The sequence below is a fragment of the Anabrus simplex genome, chromosome 1 (assembly GCF_040414725.1).
Source record: "Anabrus simplex isolate iqAnaSimp1 chromosome 1, ASM4041472v1, whole genome shotgun sequence".
Lineage (NCBI taxonomy): Eukaryota > Metazoa > Arthropoda > Insecta > Orthoptera > Tettigoniidae > Anabrus > Anabrus simplex.
Genome location: NC_090265.1, coordinates 1,797,798,625 through 1,797,822,109, shown reverse-complemented (window position 1 = coordinate 1,797,822,109; position 23,485 = coordinate 1,797,798,625). Strand labels below are relative to the sequence as shown.

The 23,485-nt window shown below is 39.8% G+C and overlaps 1 protein-coding gene across 1 annotated transcript in view; it reads right to left on the bottom strand.

Moving 5' to 3' along the window:
- Positions 1 to 8,069: 8,069 nt before the first annotated feature.
- The window catches only part of LOC136882978 (uncharacterized), a 60,702-nt gene continuing 45,286 nt past the window's right edge, over positions 8,070 to 23,485 (bottom strand). The window contains exon 12 of the mRNA XM_067155163.2: positions 8,070 to 8,229. Coding sequence (XP_067011264.2) covers positions 8,197 to 8,229 — 33 coding nt within the window. The 3' untranslated portion in view covers positions 8,070 to 8,196. The remainder of the gene's footprint in view (positions 8,230 to 23,485) is intronic.

Below are 23,485 nucleotides of genomic sequence, written 5' to 3'. Positions count from 1 at the left end.
TACGGCTGTTTGTGTTGTGCTGTCTACAACAATTTGTAAATTAGAGGTATCAGAATATATCGTAACAATCATTTTAAATGCCGTCAGATGAGTAAAGGTTTATGTCACTCTATGCAGATTTCTTGGCCCACAGACTCAGCTTCGCCTGGCAAATCTCTTAAGTAATCACGTGATCAGCTATCTATTCGCTTCCGATCCCACTCATGTTGCTGTTAGTACTCTCTGTGTGAAGACAGGTACCAATTTACTTTGTTTAACTATCCTAAAGCACTCCCAATTAAAACAAAGGATGAAACTCGCAGTGAGGAAACAATTTTGGAATTAGCATTCACGGTTGATGTTAACGAAATAATACTACGACATATGTTATTTGTAGCTTCATACAAAAACAAGTAGGCCTATACAATCTTATTGTAAACAGCACTTAGACTTACAGTAGACATCCGGGGACATGCTGAAGAGATCTTGTAATATTAACAGCAAGGCCACCTGCAATCTGTAGCACTAAATCACTCCATAGTTTTAATAATACAGATTACTACTTGCAATGAATAAATACATAATATCTAACAGTTGATAGTTTCTAATCCCCCACCTCCTAAAAGCAGGACTGTTATTTTGTAACTATTATTTGGAACATACTGTAGTATTTTTCCGGAACAGGAACAACCGGAACTGTTCCACAAAAAGAACAGCTTCGCCCATCTCTAGTTTATGAATGGGATATGCACATTAGGATTACCGGCGACTGGGAATTAGAATTAGACAACAAAGCTACTGATGCTCTCTGAGTGAATTTCGACAGGGAGATAAAAATTTTCTTTCTCCTACAGTTTGCTTTACATCGCACCGACACAAATACGTCTTATGGCGACGATAGCATAGGAAAGGGCTAGGAGTGGGAAGGAAGCAGCCGTAGCCTTAATTACGGTAAATCCCCAGCATTTGCCTGGTGTGAAAATGGGAAACCACGGAAAACCATCTTCAGGGCTGTCAAAAGTGGGGTTCGAACCCACTATCTCCCGGATGCAGGGTCACAGCTGCGCGCTCCTAACCGCACGGCCGAGATACACTACAAAATCTTACATTAAAATACAGAACAAGAACAATTTCAACAGTTTACAGCGAATTGTATGTTCAGTTTAGGTTCTAGAATCCAATATTTTCGGAGCTTCTTAGAATGGATTCAACAGGCCTCTTGATTTTACAATTATATTCTGAATGTTTGTTTAGTTTATTGTAAGTTTCTGTTTGTTTTTTGTTTTATTGTGTATGTGTAAACATTTCATGGGAGGTGGGGGTTCTAACCCGTAGTACGCACCTGACTGTCACCCAACTTATAAGCTTCAGCCTGGAACGAACTGACCATTTCTCCCCTTAGTCTTGAAGAACTAGAAGTTGCTCTACCAACACATCCTCAGATAAGATATGTTACAACGCCTCCCCGTAGCAACCCTACGCGTTCTGCTCCGGAACATCAACGAACTGTGGACTCAACATCGTCTTGGATTATTAATATAGTAGTACCCTCTTAATGTGAGGAAAGTACGCAGTCAGCGTATGACACAGCGCCGCCTCCAATGGTACTGTACTGTAGTTTGAAAGACACCACTTCGCGTCGCTCCACCCCTACTGTCCTTACCGCTACAAGTCCTTCATTTTCTCTCTTCTTCTGGTCAAATTTTGCCAAATCCTTCTCCTCTCAGCAATTCGATTCAACACCTCTTCACTCACGATTAGATTATCCACCTCACCTTCAGCGTTGTTTTATAGTACCGCATTTCAGAAGCGTCTCTGAGCAGAATACCAAACAGGGCTCATTAAGGAACTTGAGATGGTACAGCGAAAGGCTGCGAGATTCGTGATTAATGATTTCAGTCCTAGAAGTAGCGTAACACATATGATAGAAAAACTTGGGTGGGAGACACTGGGATCTAGAAGGAAACGTAAATCAATCAATCAATCAATCAATCAATCAATCAATCAATCAATCAATCAATCAATCAATCAATCAATCAATCAATCAATCAATCAATCAATCAATCAATCACTACTGATCTGCATTTAGGGCAGTCGCCCAGGTGACAAATTCCCTATCTGTTGTTTTCCTAGCCTTTTCTTAAATGATCGCAAAGAAATTGGAAAATTATTGAACATTTCCCTTGGTAAGTTATTCCATTCCCTAACTTCCCTTCCTATAAACGAATATTTGCCCCAATTTGTCCTCTTGAATTCCAACTTTATCTTCATATTGTGATCTTTCCTACTTTTAAAGACAGCACTCAAACTTATTCGTCTACTGATGTCCTCCCACGCCATCTCTCCAAAGACAGTTCCGAACATACCACTTAATCAAGCAGCTCGTCTCCTTTCTCCCAAGTGTTCCCAGCCCAAACTGTGCAACATTTTTGTAACGCTACTCTTTTGTCGGAAATCACTCAGAACAAATCGAGCTGCTTTTCTTTCGATTATTTTCAGTTCAATCAAGTAATCCTGGTGAGGGTCCCATACACTGAAACCATACTCTAGTTGGGGTCTTATCAGAGGCTTATATGCCCTCTCCTTTACATCCTTACTACAACTCCTAAATACCCTCATAACCATGTGCAGAGATCTGTACCCTTTAATAACAGTCACATTTATGTGATTACCCCAATGAAGGTATTTTCTTATATTAACACCTAGGTACTTACAATGATCCCGAAATGGAACTTTCACCCCATCAACGCAGTAATTAAAACTGAGAGGACTTTTCCTATTTGTGAAACTCACAACCTGACTTTTAACCCCGTTTATCATCATACCATTGCCTGCTGTCCATCTCACAACATTTTCGAGGTCACCCTGTAGCTGCTCACAATCTTGTAACTTATTTATCACTCTACAGAGAATAACATCATTCGCAAAAAGCCTTACCTCCGATTCCACTCCTTTACTCATATCATTTATATATATAAGAAAACATAAAGGTCCGATAATACTGCCTTGAGGAATTCCCCTCTTAATTATTACAGGGTCAGATAAAGCTTCGCCTACTCTAATTCTCTGAGTTCTATTTTCTAGAAATATGCTTGGGGAGAGTTGAGCAGTCGACTACAAAAACCCGGACCATCCGTATAAAGTAAAAAGTATGGCAAACATTCGTTTGTCAGTCGGGGAACTGATGACTTCAATACATTACGTGCAGCTGTCTTAAAGCTTTTGCCCAAGAATGTATGATGCTCCAAGAATGGACTCCAGCATCCTGTAAGTTTCGTGTAAATTTCCATGTGAAGGTGTCATATTTTAATGTAACGCGCAACCCACTCCACATTGTACTATTAAGGAATTTGAATGATTTAAGGTACGTGCGAATTTGTATATGATGATGATGGAATTAGAATGTTGAACTAGTAGTATCCCAGTAATATTTTCTTTCCATAGAATTGCTTGTTGTTGTTGTTATGTTTTAACTTTACTTTATTATTACACAACTGTAAGTGATCATTACCACCCGGATATTTCCCAATTACGATACATTTGTTAATAATAATAATAATAATAATACTAATGAAATGAAATGGAGTATGGCTTTTAGTGCCGGGAGTGTCCGAGGACATGTTCGGTTCGCCAGGTGCAGGTCTTTCTATTTGACTCCCGTAGGCGACCTGCGCCTCGTGATGAAATAATGATAATGAAGACAACATATACATCAAGCCTACTGTGCCAGAGAAATTAACCAATGGTGGTTAAAATTCCCGAACCTGCCGGGAATCGAACCCGTGACCCCTGTGACCAAAAGGCCAGTACGCTAACCACTTAGCTATGGAGCCGGATATAATATTAATAATAATAAATAGCACAATTTAAGTCTGTCTCAAAATCATAACATTTTTAAAGCTCCCACGTTCGTGTATTTAAGTGAGGCGTTGGCGGGGGGAGGGGTACCTGGGGCTTAGAACTCCCACCCCCTCGCATGGAAATCTCACGAAAATAAAATAAACAGAAACTGACAATAAACATTGAGAGACACAACATGTGCTCATCACCAACTCGCCCTCTCCTGCGCCTATCGATTGTCAAATTTCCTCTTAAAACCCCAAAACGGTAGGCCTACGTCAACCATTCGGATATAAGCCCGGATGTGAGCGCTTGATTTCGTTACACTAAAGTTCGAGCGTACAATGAATATCACGTCAGAAACTATTCTACGCATGATTTATCACGACATATCTCCATTGTATAGTGATGAAGGAAACCAATTTTACCTTTACGAAAATTAAATTATCATAAATATGCCTGTCGGTCATGGCCATCCATCCATACCTTACATCACAGCCTGCACGGTTGTTAGATAACATTGTCTGACCATCCATCCATACCTTACATCACAGCCTGCACGGTTGTTAGATAACATTGTCTGACCATCCATCCATACCTTACATCACAGCTTGCACGGTTGCTAGGTAACACTGACCATCCATCCATACCTTACATCACAGCCTGTACGGTTGCTAGGTAACATTGTCTGACCATACCGGTACATCCATACCTTACATCACAGCCTGTACGGTTGCTAGGTAACATTGTCTGACCATACCGGTACATCCATACCTTACATCACAGCCTGCACGGTTGCTAGGTAACATTGTCTGACCATCCATCCATACCTTACATCACAGCTTGCACGGATGTTAGATAACATTGTCTGACCATACCGGTACATCCATACCTTACATCACAGCTTGCACGGATGTTAGATAACATTGTCTGACCATACCGGTACATCCATACCTTACATCACAGCTTGCACGGTTGTTAGATAACATTGTCTGACCATACCGGTACATCCATACCTTACATCACAGCCTGCACGGTTGCTAGGTAACATTGTCTGACCATACCGGTACATCCATACCTTACATCACAGCCTGCACGGTTGCTAGGTAACATTGTCTGACCATCCATCCATACCTTACATCACAGCTTGCACGGATGTTAGATAACATTGTCTGACCATACCGGTACATCCATACCTTACATCACAGCTTGCACGGTTGTTAGATAACATTGTCTGACCATCCATCCATACCTTACATCACAGCTTGCACGGTTGTTAGATAACATTGTCTGACCATACCGGTACATCCATACCTTACATCACAGCCTGCACGGTTGCTAGGTAACATTGTCTGACCATCCATCCATTCCTTACATCACAGCTTGCACGGATGTTAGATAACATTGTCTGACCATACCGGTACATCCATACCTTACATCACAGCCTGTACGGTTGCTAGGTAACATTGTCTGACCATACCGGTACATCCATACCTTACATCACAGCCTGCACGGTTGCTAGGTAACATTGTCTGACCATCCATCCATTCCTTACATCACAGCTTGCACGGATGTTAGATAACATTGTCTGACCATACCGGTACATCCATACCTTACATCACAGCTTGCACGGATGTTAGATAACATTGTTTGACCATACCGGTACATCCATACCTTACATCACAGCCTGCACGGTTGCTAGGTAACATTGTCTGACCATACCGGTACATCCATACCTTACATCACAGCCTGCACGGTTGCTAGGTAACCTCGTCTGACCATCCATCCATACCTTACATCACAGCCTGCACGGTTGCTAGGTAACATTGTCTGACCATACCGGTACATCCATACCTTACATCACAGCTTGCACGGTTGTTAGGTAACATTGTCTGACCATCCATCCATACCTTACATCACAGCCTGCACGGTTGCTAGGTAACATTGTCTGACCATACCGGTACATCCATACCTTACATCACAGCCTGCACGGTTGTTAGGTAACATTGTCTGACCATACCGGTACATCCATACCTTACATCACAGCCTGCACGGTTGTTAGATAACATTGTCTGACCACCCATCCATACCTTACATCACAGCCTGCACGGTTGCTAGGTAACATTGTCTGACCATCCATCCATACCTTACATCACAGCCTGCACGGTTGTTAGATAACATTGTCTGACCACCCATCCATACCTTACATCACAGCCTGCACGGTTGCTAGGTAACATTGTCTGACCATCCATCCATACCTTACATCACAGCCTGCACGGTTGTTAGGTAACATTGTCTGACCATACCGGTACATCCATACCTTACATCACAGCCTGCACGGTTGTTAGATAACATTGTCTGACCACCCATCCATACCTTACATCACAGCCTGCACGGTTGTTAGATAACATTGTCTGACCATCCATCCATACCTTACATCACAGCCTGCACGGTTGTTAGATAACATTGTCTGACCATCCATCCATACCTTACATCACAGCCTGCACAGTGTTAGATAACATTGTCTGACCATCCATCCATACCTTACATCACAGCCTGCACGGTTGCTAGGTAACCTCGTCTGACCATCCATCCATACCTTACATCACAGCCTGCACGGTTGCTAGATAACATCGTCTGACCATCCATCCATACCTTACATCAGAGCCTGTACGGTTGCTAGGGTTACACTTCCATCACACTAAGTTCCGTAGCGCAGATCCGCAGCCTTAGTACATATTTACGTCAAAATGTTTACAAGTTTGTTTTTTAAGTAGCCTGACCTGTAAGGAACGAGTAACAGGAAGTTACTAACTTTCTTTACCGTCAGTGTATAACGTAAACATTCACGGCCATAGACAATCTTAATTGTATTGTTGGAACGGTGTTGCCACATGTAAAAATCATATTTCGGAATACAAAGTTGGAAAGTTTCGGAATATGTTTAGAAATATATGTTTTTATTCTTTAACTGAAAATTAAATTATCATAAGCAATGAACACTGAACGATAGAACTAACTTTCTGATAATGATTGTTGTTTAATGGGGTCTAACCTATCTAGGTCATCACCCTCTCCCCTTCCTCTTTCTCCGTACCCCAAAATATGTGGTTCAACGTCAGACATAGATAGACTGGACCAGCTGCCGTGGACTGGACCAAGTTCGAAATCTTCGCAAGATTTTACTCTTCGATTGTCCCAGTGAATTTAGTGGTAGGTCATATATTAGCGTAGCACACTTTCTCTTAAAACTGTTAACATTTTAACGGATAGTGTAATACTGTATTGATGCGCAGCCGTGTAGCCTGTGTTTGGAAAGTCAGGATGGAAAAGTTCAGAAGATTTGCATCTATGTCATATATTCTGGAATAATTTTAAATATGGGAAGAGCTTCTAAAATTTCGGAGGATGCTGTAAAACTGGATTAGGTCAGTAAAGCTCAGGACAGCAAAGGTTCAGTCCAACTGCTGAGATATTGCCGTGTTCTCCTCGATGGACATGAAGGTTACGTCAGAAATGAAAGGTATTACTTCACGAACTCCACAGTCGAAAAATACGAGGAGGCAGTCGTGATCTGATTTATTCGGCTGTTTAGGATTTCAAATTGGCTCTTGAAATATTGTACATAAAGTGTCTCTCCTTAGAAATGCCGTCACCAAACATAGTTTTATACTTTTGTCCATTACGCATGGTTTATCTAGTATGTGTTGCACGAGGAGGAAGGTTGCAGGCAAGAATAGAGCACTGGGTTAGCTGCTAGTTTTCCACCGAGGAGATCTCAGTGGATTCAAGGACGAAATTTTCTATGCATGATGTATATTTTGGGTTTATGCCGTGTAATGAACTATATAAACACTTGCAACGCGTTTCAAAAAGGAACCTTGCCTTTCGTCCACACGAGAAATAGAAAAATTAAACATGACGCAGCAAAGGTTGCTAAGAGTTAGCAACAAAGAACTTAAAATGGTGCCCTATGATGTAATAGGGACGCCATTTTAGCCCCATGCTAGGACAACGAACGGCAACAGTAAAGCATCTTTCTCTAATGGTTCTGATAATAGGTAGCCATAATTTGTTGTTGAAGTTGTAGCCTGTATCGCGGTTGAAGTTATCTGGGTATGTACGTATTTCAACCGCCTCCCTGATGACGAAATTTTCACCTTAAAAGTCATACGATTCAACCTTAACCCCTAGGAGAAGCTTAACACAAGTCACCAGAGAACACAGAAATAACCAGGATGTGATGAGGACATTTGATTTATTTTTAACTCGTTCTTCTATCTTTATTTCAATCAAAATAGAGGAAAATAAATATGGTGTTGCTGCTCCCTCCTCGTCGCATTATCTTCCTCATTCCATGAGTGCAGCCGGACAAGATCAACTATCGATCGACATGTCGGCGAGTTCAACCTGAAACGACAATGCTTGTATTAGTTTTGGAGTAAAATGATGAATTGTCTTGTAAAGGCTTAGGCCTGTCCCGTAGCTTACTCCAAGCAAATATATAATTAAAAGAGATTCTACCCAATTAGTTGGAAAAAAGTATGCAAGACGGAACATTAATTACTTTTTTACTGGCATCAGTTTAAATGTCGTACTAACACAGACAGAATTTTCGGTGACATGGAGGCAGGAAAGGGATAGGACTGGGAATAATAATAATATCCCTGGAGGCCCGGGTTCGATTCTCGGCTCTGCCACGAAATTTGAAAAGTGGCACGAAGGCTAGAACGGGGTCCACTCAGCCTCGGGAGGTCAACAGAGTAGAGGTGGTTTCGATTCCCACCTCAGCCATCCTCGGAGTGGTTTTCCGTGGTTTTCCAATTCTCCTCCCGGTAAATCCCGTGATGGTACCTAACTTAAGGCCACGGCCGCTTCCTTCCCTTTTCCTTGTCTATCCCTTCTGATCTTCCCATCCCCACAAGACTCCTGTTCAGCATACCAGGTGAGGCCGCCAGGGCGAGGTACTGGTCTTCCTCCCTAGCTGTATCCCCCTGACCCAAAGTCTGACGCTCCAGGACACTGCCTTTGAAGTGATAGAGGTGAGATCCGTCGCTGAGTCCGAGGAAAAAACCGACCCTGGAGGGTAACAGATTTTTTTTTTGCTAGGGGCTTTACGTCGCACCGACACAGATAGGTCTTATGGCGACGATGGGATAGGAAAGGTCTAGGAGTTGGAAGGAAGCGGCCGTGGCCTGAATTAAGGTACAGCCCCAGCATTTGCCTGGTGTGAAAATGGGAAACCACGGAAAACCATTTTCAGGGCTGCCGATAGTGGGATTCGAACCTACTATCTCCCGGATGCAAGCTCACAGCCGCGCGGTAACAGATTAAGAAGGATGATGGTAAAGAGACTCCATTTTGAAAATGGTGTGAAAGATCTATCTCAGTTGAATGCCCCACAAACGGGTTGCATAGAAGAACATCTGGAGGACTTTTTAGAGGAAGTGGACAGATAGAAGATAAGGAAGTACTATTGATGGGAGATCTAAATTCACAAATTGGAATGGAAAGACAAGGAAAGGAAGATGTTGTAGGGCCCTTTGGATATGGAAAGGTAAACCCAGAAGGCCAGGTGTTGGTGGATTTTTGCATGAGGAACCAAATGATTGTTGGAAACACCTGGTTTAGGAAGAAGAACATTCAGAAGATTACGAGGTATAGTTGGGGAGACAGAAGAACAAATACAATGATTGATTATATAATCATAGAGAAAGAACACCGGAAGACCTTTTAGATGTTACAGATATGCCTGAAGGAGCCTTTGGTGGAGATCATAGAGTTGTGATAGGAAAATTGAAAGTGGGAAAGATTGAAAAAACCCATTAAGAAGAGAGAAAAGAATTAAAGTATTAAGTTGAAAGAGAAAAGCATACAAGAAGAACTTCAAAGGGGACTAATACCCTTGGTACCCAGGACGGAGGTGGGAAGTGTTGAAGATGAATGGAAAAGATTTAAGCAAGCACTGGTTGGATGTGCAGAAAAGGTATGTGGTAGAACATCAGGGAATGTGAAGGACTAAAAGACACACTGGTGGAATGATAAGGTAAAGATTAAAGTGAAGGAAAAGAAAATGGCATGGAAAGCATGGAAAACATCTAAGACTGAAGAAAGTTGAAGAAAATATGTGGAGGCAAAGATTTTGACCAGGAAAGTAGTGGAGGAAGAAAAGAGGAAGAGCTGGGCCTTATTCACACAGAAATTGAGAGATGATATGCAGGGCAGCAAGAAATTACTGTATGGTATCTAAAGAAACAAAAAGAGAGGTCATGTAAACACCAGATTTGTGAAGGATGAAGACGGCATAATATTAACAAAGCCAGTAGAAATAAGGAATAGATGGAGAGAGTATTTTCAGAAGTTGCTGAACGTAAGAACTGATGACAGTCATTCAATGGACGACCAGGAAAGGCAATTAGTTGATGAAGAAATGGAAATTACAATGAATGAAATTGAAATGGCAGTAAGAAAGATGAAGAATGGAAAAACTACTGGAATAGATGAAATTTCAATGGTGATGATAAAGGCAGCTCAGCTGTAGGCCTGCAGTGGACATATCGGGTTCTCAGGATTGTGTGGGAGAATAAGGAGGTCCCTGATGATTGGCAAAAAGGAATCATCATCCCAATTTTCAAGAAAGGTGATAAGAAAGTTTTGAAGAACTACAGGGGAATTACTATAATATCGCATGTTGCTAAGATAATGGAGAGGATACTGGAAAGTAGAATAAGGTTGAGGGTTGAGAATCAGATACTGGAAAATCAGTTTGGTTTCAGAAGTGGAAGGTCAACAATAGAGCCCATTTTCATTATGAGACAGCTAATGGAAAAGCAATGGGAGTACGGGAATGATATGGTGATGACATTCGTTGACATTGAAAAGGCATATGACAGTGTCCCCAGGACTAAAGTTTGGGACAGTCTGGTGCAAAAAGGAATTGGACAGGGATTAATAAAAATGATCATGGTAATGTACAAGGAATGTTGTAGTTGCATGCAAACACAAGTTGGTAGGACAAGATGGTTCAAAATAACTAGTGGGCTGAGGCAGGGAAGTGTTCTATCACCAATCCTGTTTACAATAGTAATGGATGACATCATGAGAACAGCAAAAGCAGAATATGGAGGAAGAGAAATGAACATGTTGTTATTTGCAGATTATATTGTGATTTCACCGGGCGAGTTGGCCGTGCGCGTAGAGGCGCGTGGCTGTGAGCTTGCATCCGGGAGATAGTAGGTTCGAATCCCACTATCGGCAGCCCTGAAGATGGTTTTCCGTGGTTTCCCATTTTCACACCAGGCAAATGCTGGGGCTGTACCTTAATTAAGGCCACGGCCGCTTCCTTCCAACTTCTAAGCCTTTCCTATCCCATCGTCGCCATAAGACCTATCTGTGTCGGTGCGACGTAAAGCCCCTAGCAAAAAAAATAAATATATATTGTGATTTGGGAAGAAGACGAGAGGAAGGTTCAAGAACAGTTGGTTGTGTTGAATGGGAAAATAGAAGAATGTGGGTTAAAAATAAGTGTAGAGAAGAGTAAAACCCTTGTTATGACTAGAGGGGAGAAAGAAGGGAAAGGTCAAATTAGACTTTCAGGCAAGCCTCTCGAAGTAGTGGAAACGTTCAAATACCTGGGGAGTGAATTAATGGAGAATGCTCGACTGGATGCTGAGATTAGTAAGAGGATTCAAGCTGGAAGCTGCTTCTATCATAGTGTAAGAGACATGTTATGGGACAAAGATATGTCAATGGAAGCAAAGGAAACTATGTACAAGATGTATTACGTACCCATAACAACTTACGGAGCAGAAACTTGGACAATGACAAAGAAGGATGAGAGTCGAATACAGGCAGCCGAAATGAAGTTCTTGAGGAGTATGATAGAGAAGAGTAGAAGAGACAAAATAAGGAATGAGAAAATCCGGGAAGAAATTGGAGTGGAAAAAATGAATGATAGAATAGAGAAGAGCAGACTAAGATGGTTTGGGCACATAAAGCGAATGAGTGACGAAAGAATGCCAAAACAGGTGATGGAAATGCAAATGCAAGGAAGGAGAGGTTGTGGACGACCACGATTGAGATGGAAGGATACCATCCAACGCAGCATTATAGGAAGAAACCTGGACTGGGACACAGTGTTGGAGGAGGAGTGGTGAAAAAGACCGAAGAAAATGGAGAGGAAACATATTTGCCCCTACCCGGCTACAGCTGGATAAAGGGAAATTAATAATAATAATAATAATAATAATAATAATAATAATAATAATATCAATAGTATGATTTCAGCCACAAGCTTCCATAATTCAACCCTTCTAAATTGGTGCCAACTAGGTAGGCCTACCTGCCTGCCGTTTTCGACAACCCGATTGTGCTGCTATCTAGCAGTGAAAAAGGAATTCTACTGTAACTATGACGGAGTTAATTTAATTTTGTCGGGTGACGCAGTGTGTACCACCGAAGAGAACAGCAGTGATACGAAGTGCCAACATTTTTGACTGTCGTTCAAAAATCGACTACCTAAGCCGGGATCGAACTCGCCAACTCTACCACGGATCCAACGATGTAGCTACATTTTGCCTAATGTAAAATTGTGAAGCCACGGAAAGTCATTTTCAGTGCTGAGCCATCGTCTCTCGAAGTCAATAATAATAATAATAATAATAATAATAATAATAATAATAATAATAATAATAATAATAATAATAATAATAATAATAATAATAATAATCGTGTTCTGAGGTTACTAACACTGTTCTCTCTTCCTTCTTCATGAAATTATCAACCAATCAGAAATTTTGAATATTCATTAAATTAGCCAATCAGAATTGAGTGTGAGTACAGCGCTTCGGCCCAGAGAGTTCTGGAACGTTCCCCTCCGCTGTAAAAGCTGGGATATTTTGGACCATGTTGTCTTTTCCATCGCTCTAGTCATTAGGTTTATAGTGCGTATGTAGTGAGGCCGGTCGTCGGAAGGCCCACCAGCTCAAGGTATTGGCAGACATCTTTTAAGTATGTGATAGTTTCAGAAAGCTAACTTGAGGGGAAAGTTTCAAAATTCTTTCTTAATGTAAAGCTCTTCATCATCTTTTAAATGAAAATTCTCAAACAAATCTAAGGACTTTATTCAAGACGTAACTTGGGGAATACAGAGTGTTCACCCTCTTGTAATTCCCATACAACTTGGTATTGGGGTGACTATGATTTGGTAAGACTTCACATTTGAACTCTGTTTTTGGAACCTAAATGTTGTCACTATCTAGTCACCTCTGTAGTATTGTGACCGTTCACGATACTGTAAATAGCATATCGGGACATCCTGTGACAATAATATGCCATTTTCCGCGTCATTCTATGGTGATTAGTCGAACAACCAGCAGATTCTAGCACTATACGGGGCACGAACGACTCGCCGCTGTTTCAAGGGATTTGCTCGTAATGACGAAAGTAAGTCATGGGGTAGCCAGCAAATAGAAATGTTCTCTCTCTTGTGGGAGTGAGTAAGAAGAGGCAAATACCACGTGACAGCCAGTCGGGTTAACCTAGGGAAACATAATTCCCTAAGTATTTGTTAGTGTACTCAGTGATGCCAGCCAAAAACCTTCACTTCTTTAGAAAATCACAACGATGAGAATAATATTAATGACGTGTATCCTGACATACGCAACGAATATTTACAAGTAAGAGCTCATCATAATCAGAGAGTTTTCTAGTTAATTATGACAGCGAAACATATTCCACTTACTTAACATATCAGCAATTACGCGATGTGTATGGGTGCGGCGAATTACGAAAAGACGTCATGAGTCTGGCCAGGCGAGCCTAAGCTGGATTTTTCCAAGGCGTAGTGTCAACTACCAGAAAAGTGCTAGGTGACGCTTTGATGAGTATGATTAAACCTATGATCCGACAAGGATGAGATTCGATCAGTTGTATATAGAAGGTCAGAGCTATCTTTTGATAACCTAATCAATTTCGAGAAATTGTTATTAGCGGAGCGATGTTCGAGAAGTGGGCGTGTTTATCTCCCATCCTCGATTCTAACCCTCCGCAGCATAAAAGAAATTGAACTGAGGACTATCCATCCAGTATCTACAGTGTTCTCGGACCATTCAGACGTGCAGTTGTTCGTACGGTCAGTTCAGTTGTGCAACATATTCATTTGTGGTGCAGTGCTACACTTGTACCACATGAGTGGTGAAATACAGTGTAAATTGTTGGTTTGAGTATATTAATCACTCATATGCCACAGACTGTGAATAGTTTGTCCACTGTGATATTCCGTACTATGTTGTAATCACCAAAGTGGGTGAAGCAGGAATAATCTATCAACAGTGAGCTGTGTGGCATCTCGGCAGGATGTACAGGGATGAATGTGTGCATGACGCAATTAAAGTACAATTGATCAAATAAAGTGAAGTGCCGTAAAAACGTAGTCAACATTACAACTATAGAGTTGAAACGAGAATTTAATAAGAAAAATAATGGTTTCCCTATAATAATAATAATAATAATAATAATAATAATAATAATAATAATAATAATAATAATAATAATAATAATAATAATAAATGGGCAACGTCTGCCGAATATATAAACGTAATGAGTGATTTGCCTTACATGTGGAGGTGTTGTAAACAAGGCAAAATTCAAATCCTTAACATCAAGTTACAGTGCTAGTGTGTACGCGATACTTCAATAACATTTTGAGTGTTGATAACTGTATATGCAAATAAGAGGATCAGGGTAACGAAACAGCAGAACATTATCGTTACCGGGTTGGCATACTTAAGTATATGAGTAATTCAAACCGTATCCGATTGTAGTACGTATTGCATAATTAACGCAGCTATAATCACATTGTTTCCTCAGTGCATATGTGAACTGGCAATCGATCTTGAAGGAAGAGTCTACGAGCTGTCCACCTATTCTTCGTCCTAGTGCATCAGGTGTTTCAAAGACCATCCAACCCCTGGTCAAATCTACAACATGGACGTCGTGATGACAGTTTATGGATGTGCCTATCCCGAAGAAGAATGATCACAATCGATAAGTACATTTCACAAATTCTTATGTTTGAAAGTTGTTATTTCCCACCTGTAAATAAGTAAATTTTGCATGTTAATTAGGTAAAATGTAAATGATGATCGCAAGCTATTTCAAAGGGATTATAGTTTCCTTAGTTTAATATTGTAGGGATTTCTTTACTGGTATGGAAACCAGCATTTTGTTTACCCCCTGGGAAGATTAATGCATGATAATTATAAGATATTAGTATTTAATTTTTGTGGAGTATTATAATGAATGGGAGTAATGTTCATTTAAATAATTTCAATTATTATCATGTGATGAATCGTTATGTATCATCAGAAGGTTCTTGGACTACAATCAATCAATCAATCAATCAATCAATCAATCAATCAATCAATCAATCAATCAATCAATCAATCAATCAATCAATACTGATCTGCATTTAGGGCAGTCGCCCAGGTGGCAGATTCCCTATCTGTTGCTTTCCTAGCCTTTTTCTAAATGATTTCAAAGAAATTGGAAATTTATTGAACATCTCCCTTGGTAAGTTATTCCAATCCCTAACTCCCCTTCCTATAAATGAATATTTTCCCCAGTTTGTCCTCTTGAATTCCAACTTTATCTTCATATTGTGATCTTTCCTACTTTTATAAACGCCATTCAAACTTATTCGTCTACTAATGTCATTCCACGCCAACTCTCCGCTGACAGCTCGGAACATACCACTTAGTCGAGCAGCTCTTCTTCTTTCTCTCAATTCTTCCCAACCCAAACATTGCAACATTTTTGTAACGCTACTCTTTTGTCGGAAATCACCCAGAACAAATCGAGCTGTTTTTCTTTGGATTTTTTCCAGTTCTTGAATCAGGTAATCCTGGTGAGGGTCCCATTCACTGGAACCATACTCTAGTTGGGGGTCTTACCAGAGACTTATATGCCCTCTCCTTTACATCCTTACTACAACCCCTAAACACCCTCATAACCATGTGCAGAGATCTGTACCCTTTATTTACATTACCCCAATGAAGATCTTTCCTTATATTAACACCTAGATACTTACAATGATCCCCAAAAGGAACTTTCACCCCATCAACGCAGTAATTAAAACTGAGAGGACTTTTCCTATTTGTGAAACTCACAACCTGACTTTTAACCCCGTTTATCATCATACCATTGCCTGCTGTCCATCTCACAACATTTTCGAGGTCACGCTGCAGTTGCTCACAATCTTGTAACTTATTTATCACTCTATAGAGAATAACATCATCCGCAAAAAGCCTTACCTCCGATTCCACTCCTTTACTCATATCATTTATATATAGAAGAAAACATAAAGGTCCGATAATACTGCCTTGAGGAATTCCCCTCTTAATTATTACAGGGTCAAAGCTTCACCTACCCTAATTCTCTGAGATCTATTTTCTAGAAATATGGCAACCCATTCAGTCACTCTTTTGTCTAGTCCAATTGCACTCATTTTTGCCAGTAGTCTCCCATGATCCACCCTATCAAATGCTTTACTTTATACTTCACACGTAAGACAGGGTATTTTAGAAGTTAAAGATACAACACCGGTGCAAATATGATTCTTAGATCGCGAATATCATATGTAAATTTTTAAAATGTCCCGAAGAATAGATTCTTCTGCAAATATCTGTGTGTTTGGAATGTCGAAGTGAGAACGATGGTCATATAATACGTCACCATTTGATAGTTTGAAGCGAAATGAAAATGTGAATGTTCAAAAGACAATTTATGTAAAGTGTGATGGATTATCCCACACTAATGACAATGAAATAGGTTGAATAACACCATATGGAAATAAAGTATGTTAAAGTTGTACCATAAGAGGCAGCATTAAGCCGAATTTATTGTCGAGGCTGCTGAGGGAAGAGAGATCTCCTTCCTGAAGAGAGTTAAAAGGGGCAGTATGGATTATTTTCTTTGTTAGTTGTTTTACGTCGCACCGACACAGATAGGTCTTATGGCGACGATGGGACAGGAAAGGGCTAGGAGTGGGAAGGAAGCGGCCGTGGCCTTAATTAAGGTACAGCCCCAGCATTTGCCTGGTGTGAAAATGGGAAACCACGGAAAACCATTTTCAGGGCTGCCGACAGTGGGGTTCGAACCTACTATCTCCCGAATACTGGATACTGGCCGCACTTAAGCGACTGCAGCTCTCGAGCTCGGTCAGTATGGATTATCGTTATGTTTAGTGAAAGTGCCAGCTGAAGATTTACGGTCGTGTGTCTGAGGGGAACGATCGCGCCGCAAGGCTTCACAATTCTTGGGACGTTGACTGACTGTTCATTTCTGGTAAAACACGGCATAACACTCACGCACAAAGTAATAAATTATCACCGTGTTAACATATTAGGAGATGGAAGAATTCCTCCCAACCTTTCTTTTATTTATTTTATTCGATTTAGGATGTAAGCATGCACCCAATCGCAAGAAGACTATGGGTTCGACGCCATCCGAGGGTGACGAATACCGTCACTGTCATTTTGATGATGGAGGGACCACACCTTCCATATACCTGTGTATATATTAAAAGTGTTATTATATGTGATTAGCCTTCAGATAAGTGTGTTATTGTATGTGATATCATGGTATTGTTGTCAATATGTTGTCCATAGGCACAGCGTTGTATTTGCATTGTCTCATTTTATGGTATTATTAATATTCGGGCGAAATATGCTCGTGTGATTATTTACATCATGTAAATAATATTCGAATAAGGTTAATTAGTAGGAATTATAATATGACTTTCAAATATTATGGGATGTGCTTATCATAATTAAAGCATCGCTTCAACCACGTGATCATACCTTACATGATCACAGAAGATCAACAAACAACAAGATACAACGAACTTCAACTCATGAATACGAAGTCATGATAATTACACAACGTGTAATTAAAAATATGCCTTTTATTGTACATAATTAATTAATCAATGAGTGCTTTTAACAATGTGTGTGAACAGTTTAAATGATAATGAGGGAATGCCTCTCAAGTATTATGGGATTATTTGGTGCAGAATGCAAATTCTGAAAAGACAGATGAACATTAATTTCACCGATTTAAATCCATCATATATTTGAGTAGTCCAGTTACAAACATGGCCACCTCCATTTCTTAAAATTTTTCAGGAGAGGCAAAAAACTGTTTAATACATTTCCTACTTACCTTTTGAGTTAATTTTTTGAATGCAGATTCTCAGCAATATCAGAAATATATTTACATAAATATTTTTATATGATATTCCATAGTTCAGTAGAAAATCACTGTTGAAATATGGAGTTGGCCAAGTTTGTAAGTAAACATTGGAGCTGGCCACCTTTGTAACTGATGTCCACGCCTAATGCACTGATTTAACATAGTAAAATGGTCAGTAATTCTAAAATTTATGACAGATGCATTCAACAAACACGTAATATGTAAAATTGTCAATTTTAATGAGGAAAATGTGGTTATTTCATAAATGAGACAAATATAAGAAAGTTGATCTTTCATACATTCTATGATAGTTTTCAGTTTTTTGAAACTGCAGAATCACTTCAACAACTTCAAAATCACCCTCAGTATTCTGAATGAGACATTCACAACAATCAGCCGCTGCAGGTACCTCTGGCTTGGTGTCATTTTCGTCAATAATCTTTTGAAACCATTTCAGTTTCTCATGTTTGTTCCACTCCTCTCCATACTGTTTCTGAAGCAAATTTCTCACATCTTGTAACTTCAATGGCTTTACTCTGATGCCAGGAACTAGTTCTGTAGGATTTATATCTTTCGGTCGTTTACCTTTTACCTCTACCGTTTATCTTTTTTCGTAACTGACAAAGACTGCGCAATCTCAAAATTGTAGTTGAGTTCCCCACTAACAGTAATCGAGTTTGACTTTCTTGTAAGCACAAGTCTTTTAATTTGTGAAATTTTAAAGTGAAGTGCTCCAGAATCTTTCACACACGTTTTAGCTTCAGCTTTCCAATCAAGATTATTCCAGTGGGTTTTCAGGAGCTTTACCATTCCATGTTTCCTAAAAACATCGTGGTAGTCTTCTAGTTGAACAATTGTACCCACCTTCTTTAAATCTCTTACAATTGTTCCAAAAACTCTATCGCTCGGCATGTAAGAATGGCCAGTGATATTTTTCTCCATATCACAAAGTAGCCTTTTGATGTATAATTGCCTAATTCCTTTTACGGTATAATAAAACTATTAACAACAGCAAAAAATTTCTAGTACAGCAATCGTTCATATCACACAATATCAACAACCACTGTTTACTTGCAGTTCCCACAAACATCTGTGCCAGTCACGTGATTAAATTGAAACTTATGATTGGTCGACGTGGAATTGGTCGATTTTGTTACCAATGCCTTAAGGAGTTGGACGTTTATGTAACTTAGGTTAATTTTATAATGCTAAATTAAGACTGTTATGGCCGATTTTGATACTAACTAATCTCGTAATGAGATTCCCCATATTCTTTACTGTATGAATCGGCAATAACCCCGATTTTTAAAAAAATGGAGTTGGCCATGTTTGTAACTAGGCTACTCAATTTTGATTAATGTTAAATTTCATGGCATATTCTATATTAGTATTTTGTGTGTGCTCTTTTCTCAGTTCAATAAAATGTATATTTGTAAAAACTTAGGATACCATTCTTCTAATTTAGTAGTGGCGTTGTATTTCTCTTATATTTGAAACCCCTACTTATAAATGTGCCATACCAGGGGGGCTCATTCCCGACTCCCGCGCTTTGCTTCCAGCATATCATCGCCTCATGCTGACGTCACGTGGAGGTCTCTCCTGTCGGCAGCTGTAGCGGTGAACTATAAGGAACTCGCTTTCAGTATAGATCTATTTTGCGGTACGCAGTTTTGTAACATTTTCCGTATTGTGTTGGTTGTTGTGTTAAAGATGAGTAAGGTTTCTAAATATAAAGTTAATTGTGCTACGGCACAATGTACTAATTGTGGATCGAAAACAACTGGTGTCTTGTACCACAGATTTCCAAAACGTGAGGAGCGCAGTAAATTACAGGGAGTCTGAAAATATCGCGGTTTTGACATTTGATGAAATGAATATAGACTGACGTATTTCATACGATTCATCTGATGACCGCATACTAGGGCCTCACAGCAACGTTAGGTAGCGATAGTTCGAGGGCTCTTTGCTGCATGGAAGCAGTCGCAGTAACTTGTGACATGGGGGGCAAAAATACCAATGTGTGGAAGGAACTAAACTTGCACAAGTACAAGAGCTTTTTTACCAATCCAGTGGATGATAAAAGTAAGGTGTGGGTGTTCTGTGATGTACCAAAGCCGCACTAGTTGGCCTTGGATGTACCCCACATCTTGAAATTATTGAGAAACCACTTTTTAGATGAAGGCTTGACGTTAGCTGATGGTTCAGAATTTCCAAAATAAACAATATAACACCTATTACAAACTCAAACAGGTGACCTATTAACTACACATCATATTAATGAGGCTCGTCTGAGTCTAACAAACAGATCCCGTCAGAATGTGAGAATGGCTGCGCAATTATTTTCCAGGCGCACGGCTCTGGCAGTGCGGTATACTTTAAACAAGGACGCCGAAAGCAACTTTATCGAGCTAGTCAATGACACCTTCGACGTGTTGAACTCCAGGGCGCCTAAAGATGAAAAGACTTAAGGAACGCCTTCTGGAGGTGATTACCTGATTACACAAGTGAGATTTGGTCAACGAAAAACTTTGCTGAAAATAATTCATTGCCGAGTGATAGGGAATTTTTTTATCCTGATACTGATAATGACGAAGATTTCTTGAGCTTCGTAAGCAATGAACTATGTATAGGTGTTTTTGAGGGGCCGTTAACACCTGTACCCGTAGATGAACAGAAAGAAACGTTGGAGTTGTTAAGGATGGAAGACTTGAGTCAGGACTTCGAAACTGAAGACGTAAACCAGGATGCAATTAAATACCTAGCAGGCTACTTGGCATTCCAATGCCGCTCTGTTGATGACAGTTTGGGTGATAAAGGTGAAATGTTTGCCTTGCCATAGGACGTACCTCACAACTGGTTATCAATCATTTCAAAAGGAGACCTTACTCGTCCAACCGAAGAATGGTATCAAAAATTATGCAGTTTGAGGTACTGTTTGGTAGTTTTAACGGGCTTTGTATTTCTAAATGTGAAAGAGTAATGCAGATTTTGACTTCTATAATAAAATCAAAATTTCCAGAAATTGACGAGAATATTATATTGTTGTACGTCAGAACTTTCATTAGACACCTCAACAAGAAACATCATATAGATGCTATGAAGAAGTATTCACCAAAAAAGTGTCGACTGTGGGCAGTTTCACCTTCTTCAACAACTTGCTAAGTCGTCAAAACGTGAGTTTTAAATACAATTAAACCAATAACTATTCCAGTGTTTCTATGTTTGTATTGTTCTAACAGCCGGCTTTTAAAATGTAATTACTCAGAGTTTCTTCTATTTTCTATCAACAGTATTATATCGCTGACTGCATGTGGTATGTTAAATACCACTTTATTATGATAAGGCCAACCTTTTAATTATTTATCAGAAATTGAAGTTATTTTTCCTAGTTATCGAGGTTTATGCTGCATGCAGGCCATGCAGGCGCGCGCTTCGAGCCCTCCCGACTACGTCACGCGCGATCAACCAATGAGAGCGCTGTGAGCGGGAATGGCCTACCTATTATACTCTACCTACCTTGGTGCCATACAATGTCTATTGATAAGGACGCTCCATCGGCTCTAAAGTCTAGTCGCGATTAACATGAAGTACGGGAGATGGGACTTCGACTCTAGGGTTGTTCTTTGAAGATCTCGCCATGTACATTCCATTCAGCTAATGCACCTACGTGTTATTATTATTATTATTATTATTATTATTTATTATTTTTTTTTGATTCGTTGTGCCCAGCTGTGGAGCGCGTTTGAACTTATTTTGCACAATGTTTCTTCTTCTTTTCTTCCCAATATCTCTTCATTTTTTCACTGTGTTCCTTTCTGCGTGTTTCTGTCCAGCCTGTATTTTTTCTTGTTGGTTTCTCTGCAAATTTATGTTTGTTTACTAAGCTTCTAAATTTCATTCTATCTTGAATGGTTTCGTCCTCAATACCCATTTCTTGTAGATCTTCATGTATTTCTGCTAACCAACTGTTGCGGTTTTTCAGGGTTAGAGCTAGGTTTAGAATTTTCTTTGTCAGCCTGTTGTTATCCATTCTGTGTAGGTGTCCGTAGAATTTTAGTCGTCTCTTTCTGATGGTATCTGTGATTTTTTCTGTGAATTGAAAAATTTCGTGTGGTTTCTTTTTCATCCAAATTCCATTTTCGAACTTTGGTCCTAGGATTTTTCTGAGAATTTTCCTCTCTTGTTTCTCAATGCTTTTCATTTGTGACCTGCCGCCAATGATCAGTGTTTCAGATGCATAAAGTGCCTCTGGTTTGATGACTGTATTGTAGTGTCGTAATTTTGCATTTTTTGATATACATCTTTTGTTGTATCTGTTCCATGTGATTTTGTAAGCCCTTTGCAGTTTAGCAGTTCTTTCTTTGTTAGCTTCCTGATTTAACCCTGCTGGCTGAATAATTTCACCTAGATACTTGAATTTGTCTACTTGGGAAATTATTCCACAATTGGTGATTAATGGTTGATTGTCGAATCTTGATTTAGTTCCTTCCATAAATTGCGTCTTTTCAAATGAAATTTGAAGTCCGGTTTTTGCGGCTATTTCATTCAATTTTTCTATGGATTGGATTGCTTCTTGTCTGAAGCCGTGGACAGGTGCAGTATAGACTTAGCCTCTGTAACTTCGGGCCATAACTCCAGATAGAGTTTTAAGAGTTTTCAAGTGTATTTCAAAAGGATTGTAAGTGTCTCGCCTCCTCGCATTTTGTTTTTGGCCGATTTCTTAAACTAAGGCCATTTAGAATGGGCACTTGTTGCCTCTGTTTAATTTGTTATTACTCATAGTCTATAGTGGATCAGAATGCCGAGCAGAAAAGACAGTGAACTCTGTTTTCTAGATTTATCTAGTGTTTTGGATAAGAGAATTGTGCCTTGGAGAAGCTGGGATGTTGTAAATATTGCAGCTCAGTCTCCTAGAGAGAAATTGTGTGGAGCAAAGTTGCTCCTCGGAGCTACAGAACTCATTTCTTCATGTCAACAAATTTCTCTATAGTACCTGATTGTTTTAAGATTTCAAATCATTATTGTTACAAGGGCTGATGAGCTCACCTTTTATCTGTCCAACTGTTATTTGGTGTTCATCAAGGTTCAGAAAAAAAAGGAAAGAAATGTAATTTCAAATTTTAGAGTTTAAATTATTTCTCCGTCCACCATTCACCCCCGGCACCTTCTTGCACCTCTGCCTTCCACGTAATAATAATAATAATAATAATAATAATGATGATGTTATTATTTTTATGTCCCACTAACTACTTTTACGGTATTCGGAGACGATGACGTGGCACAATTCTGTTCCGCAGGAGTTCTTTTACGTGCCACTAAATCTACCGACACGAGGCTGACGTATTTGAGCACCTTCAAATACCACCGCACTGAGCCAGGATCGAACCGGCCAAGTTGGGGCCAGAAGACCTGTGCT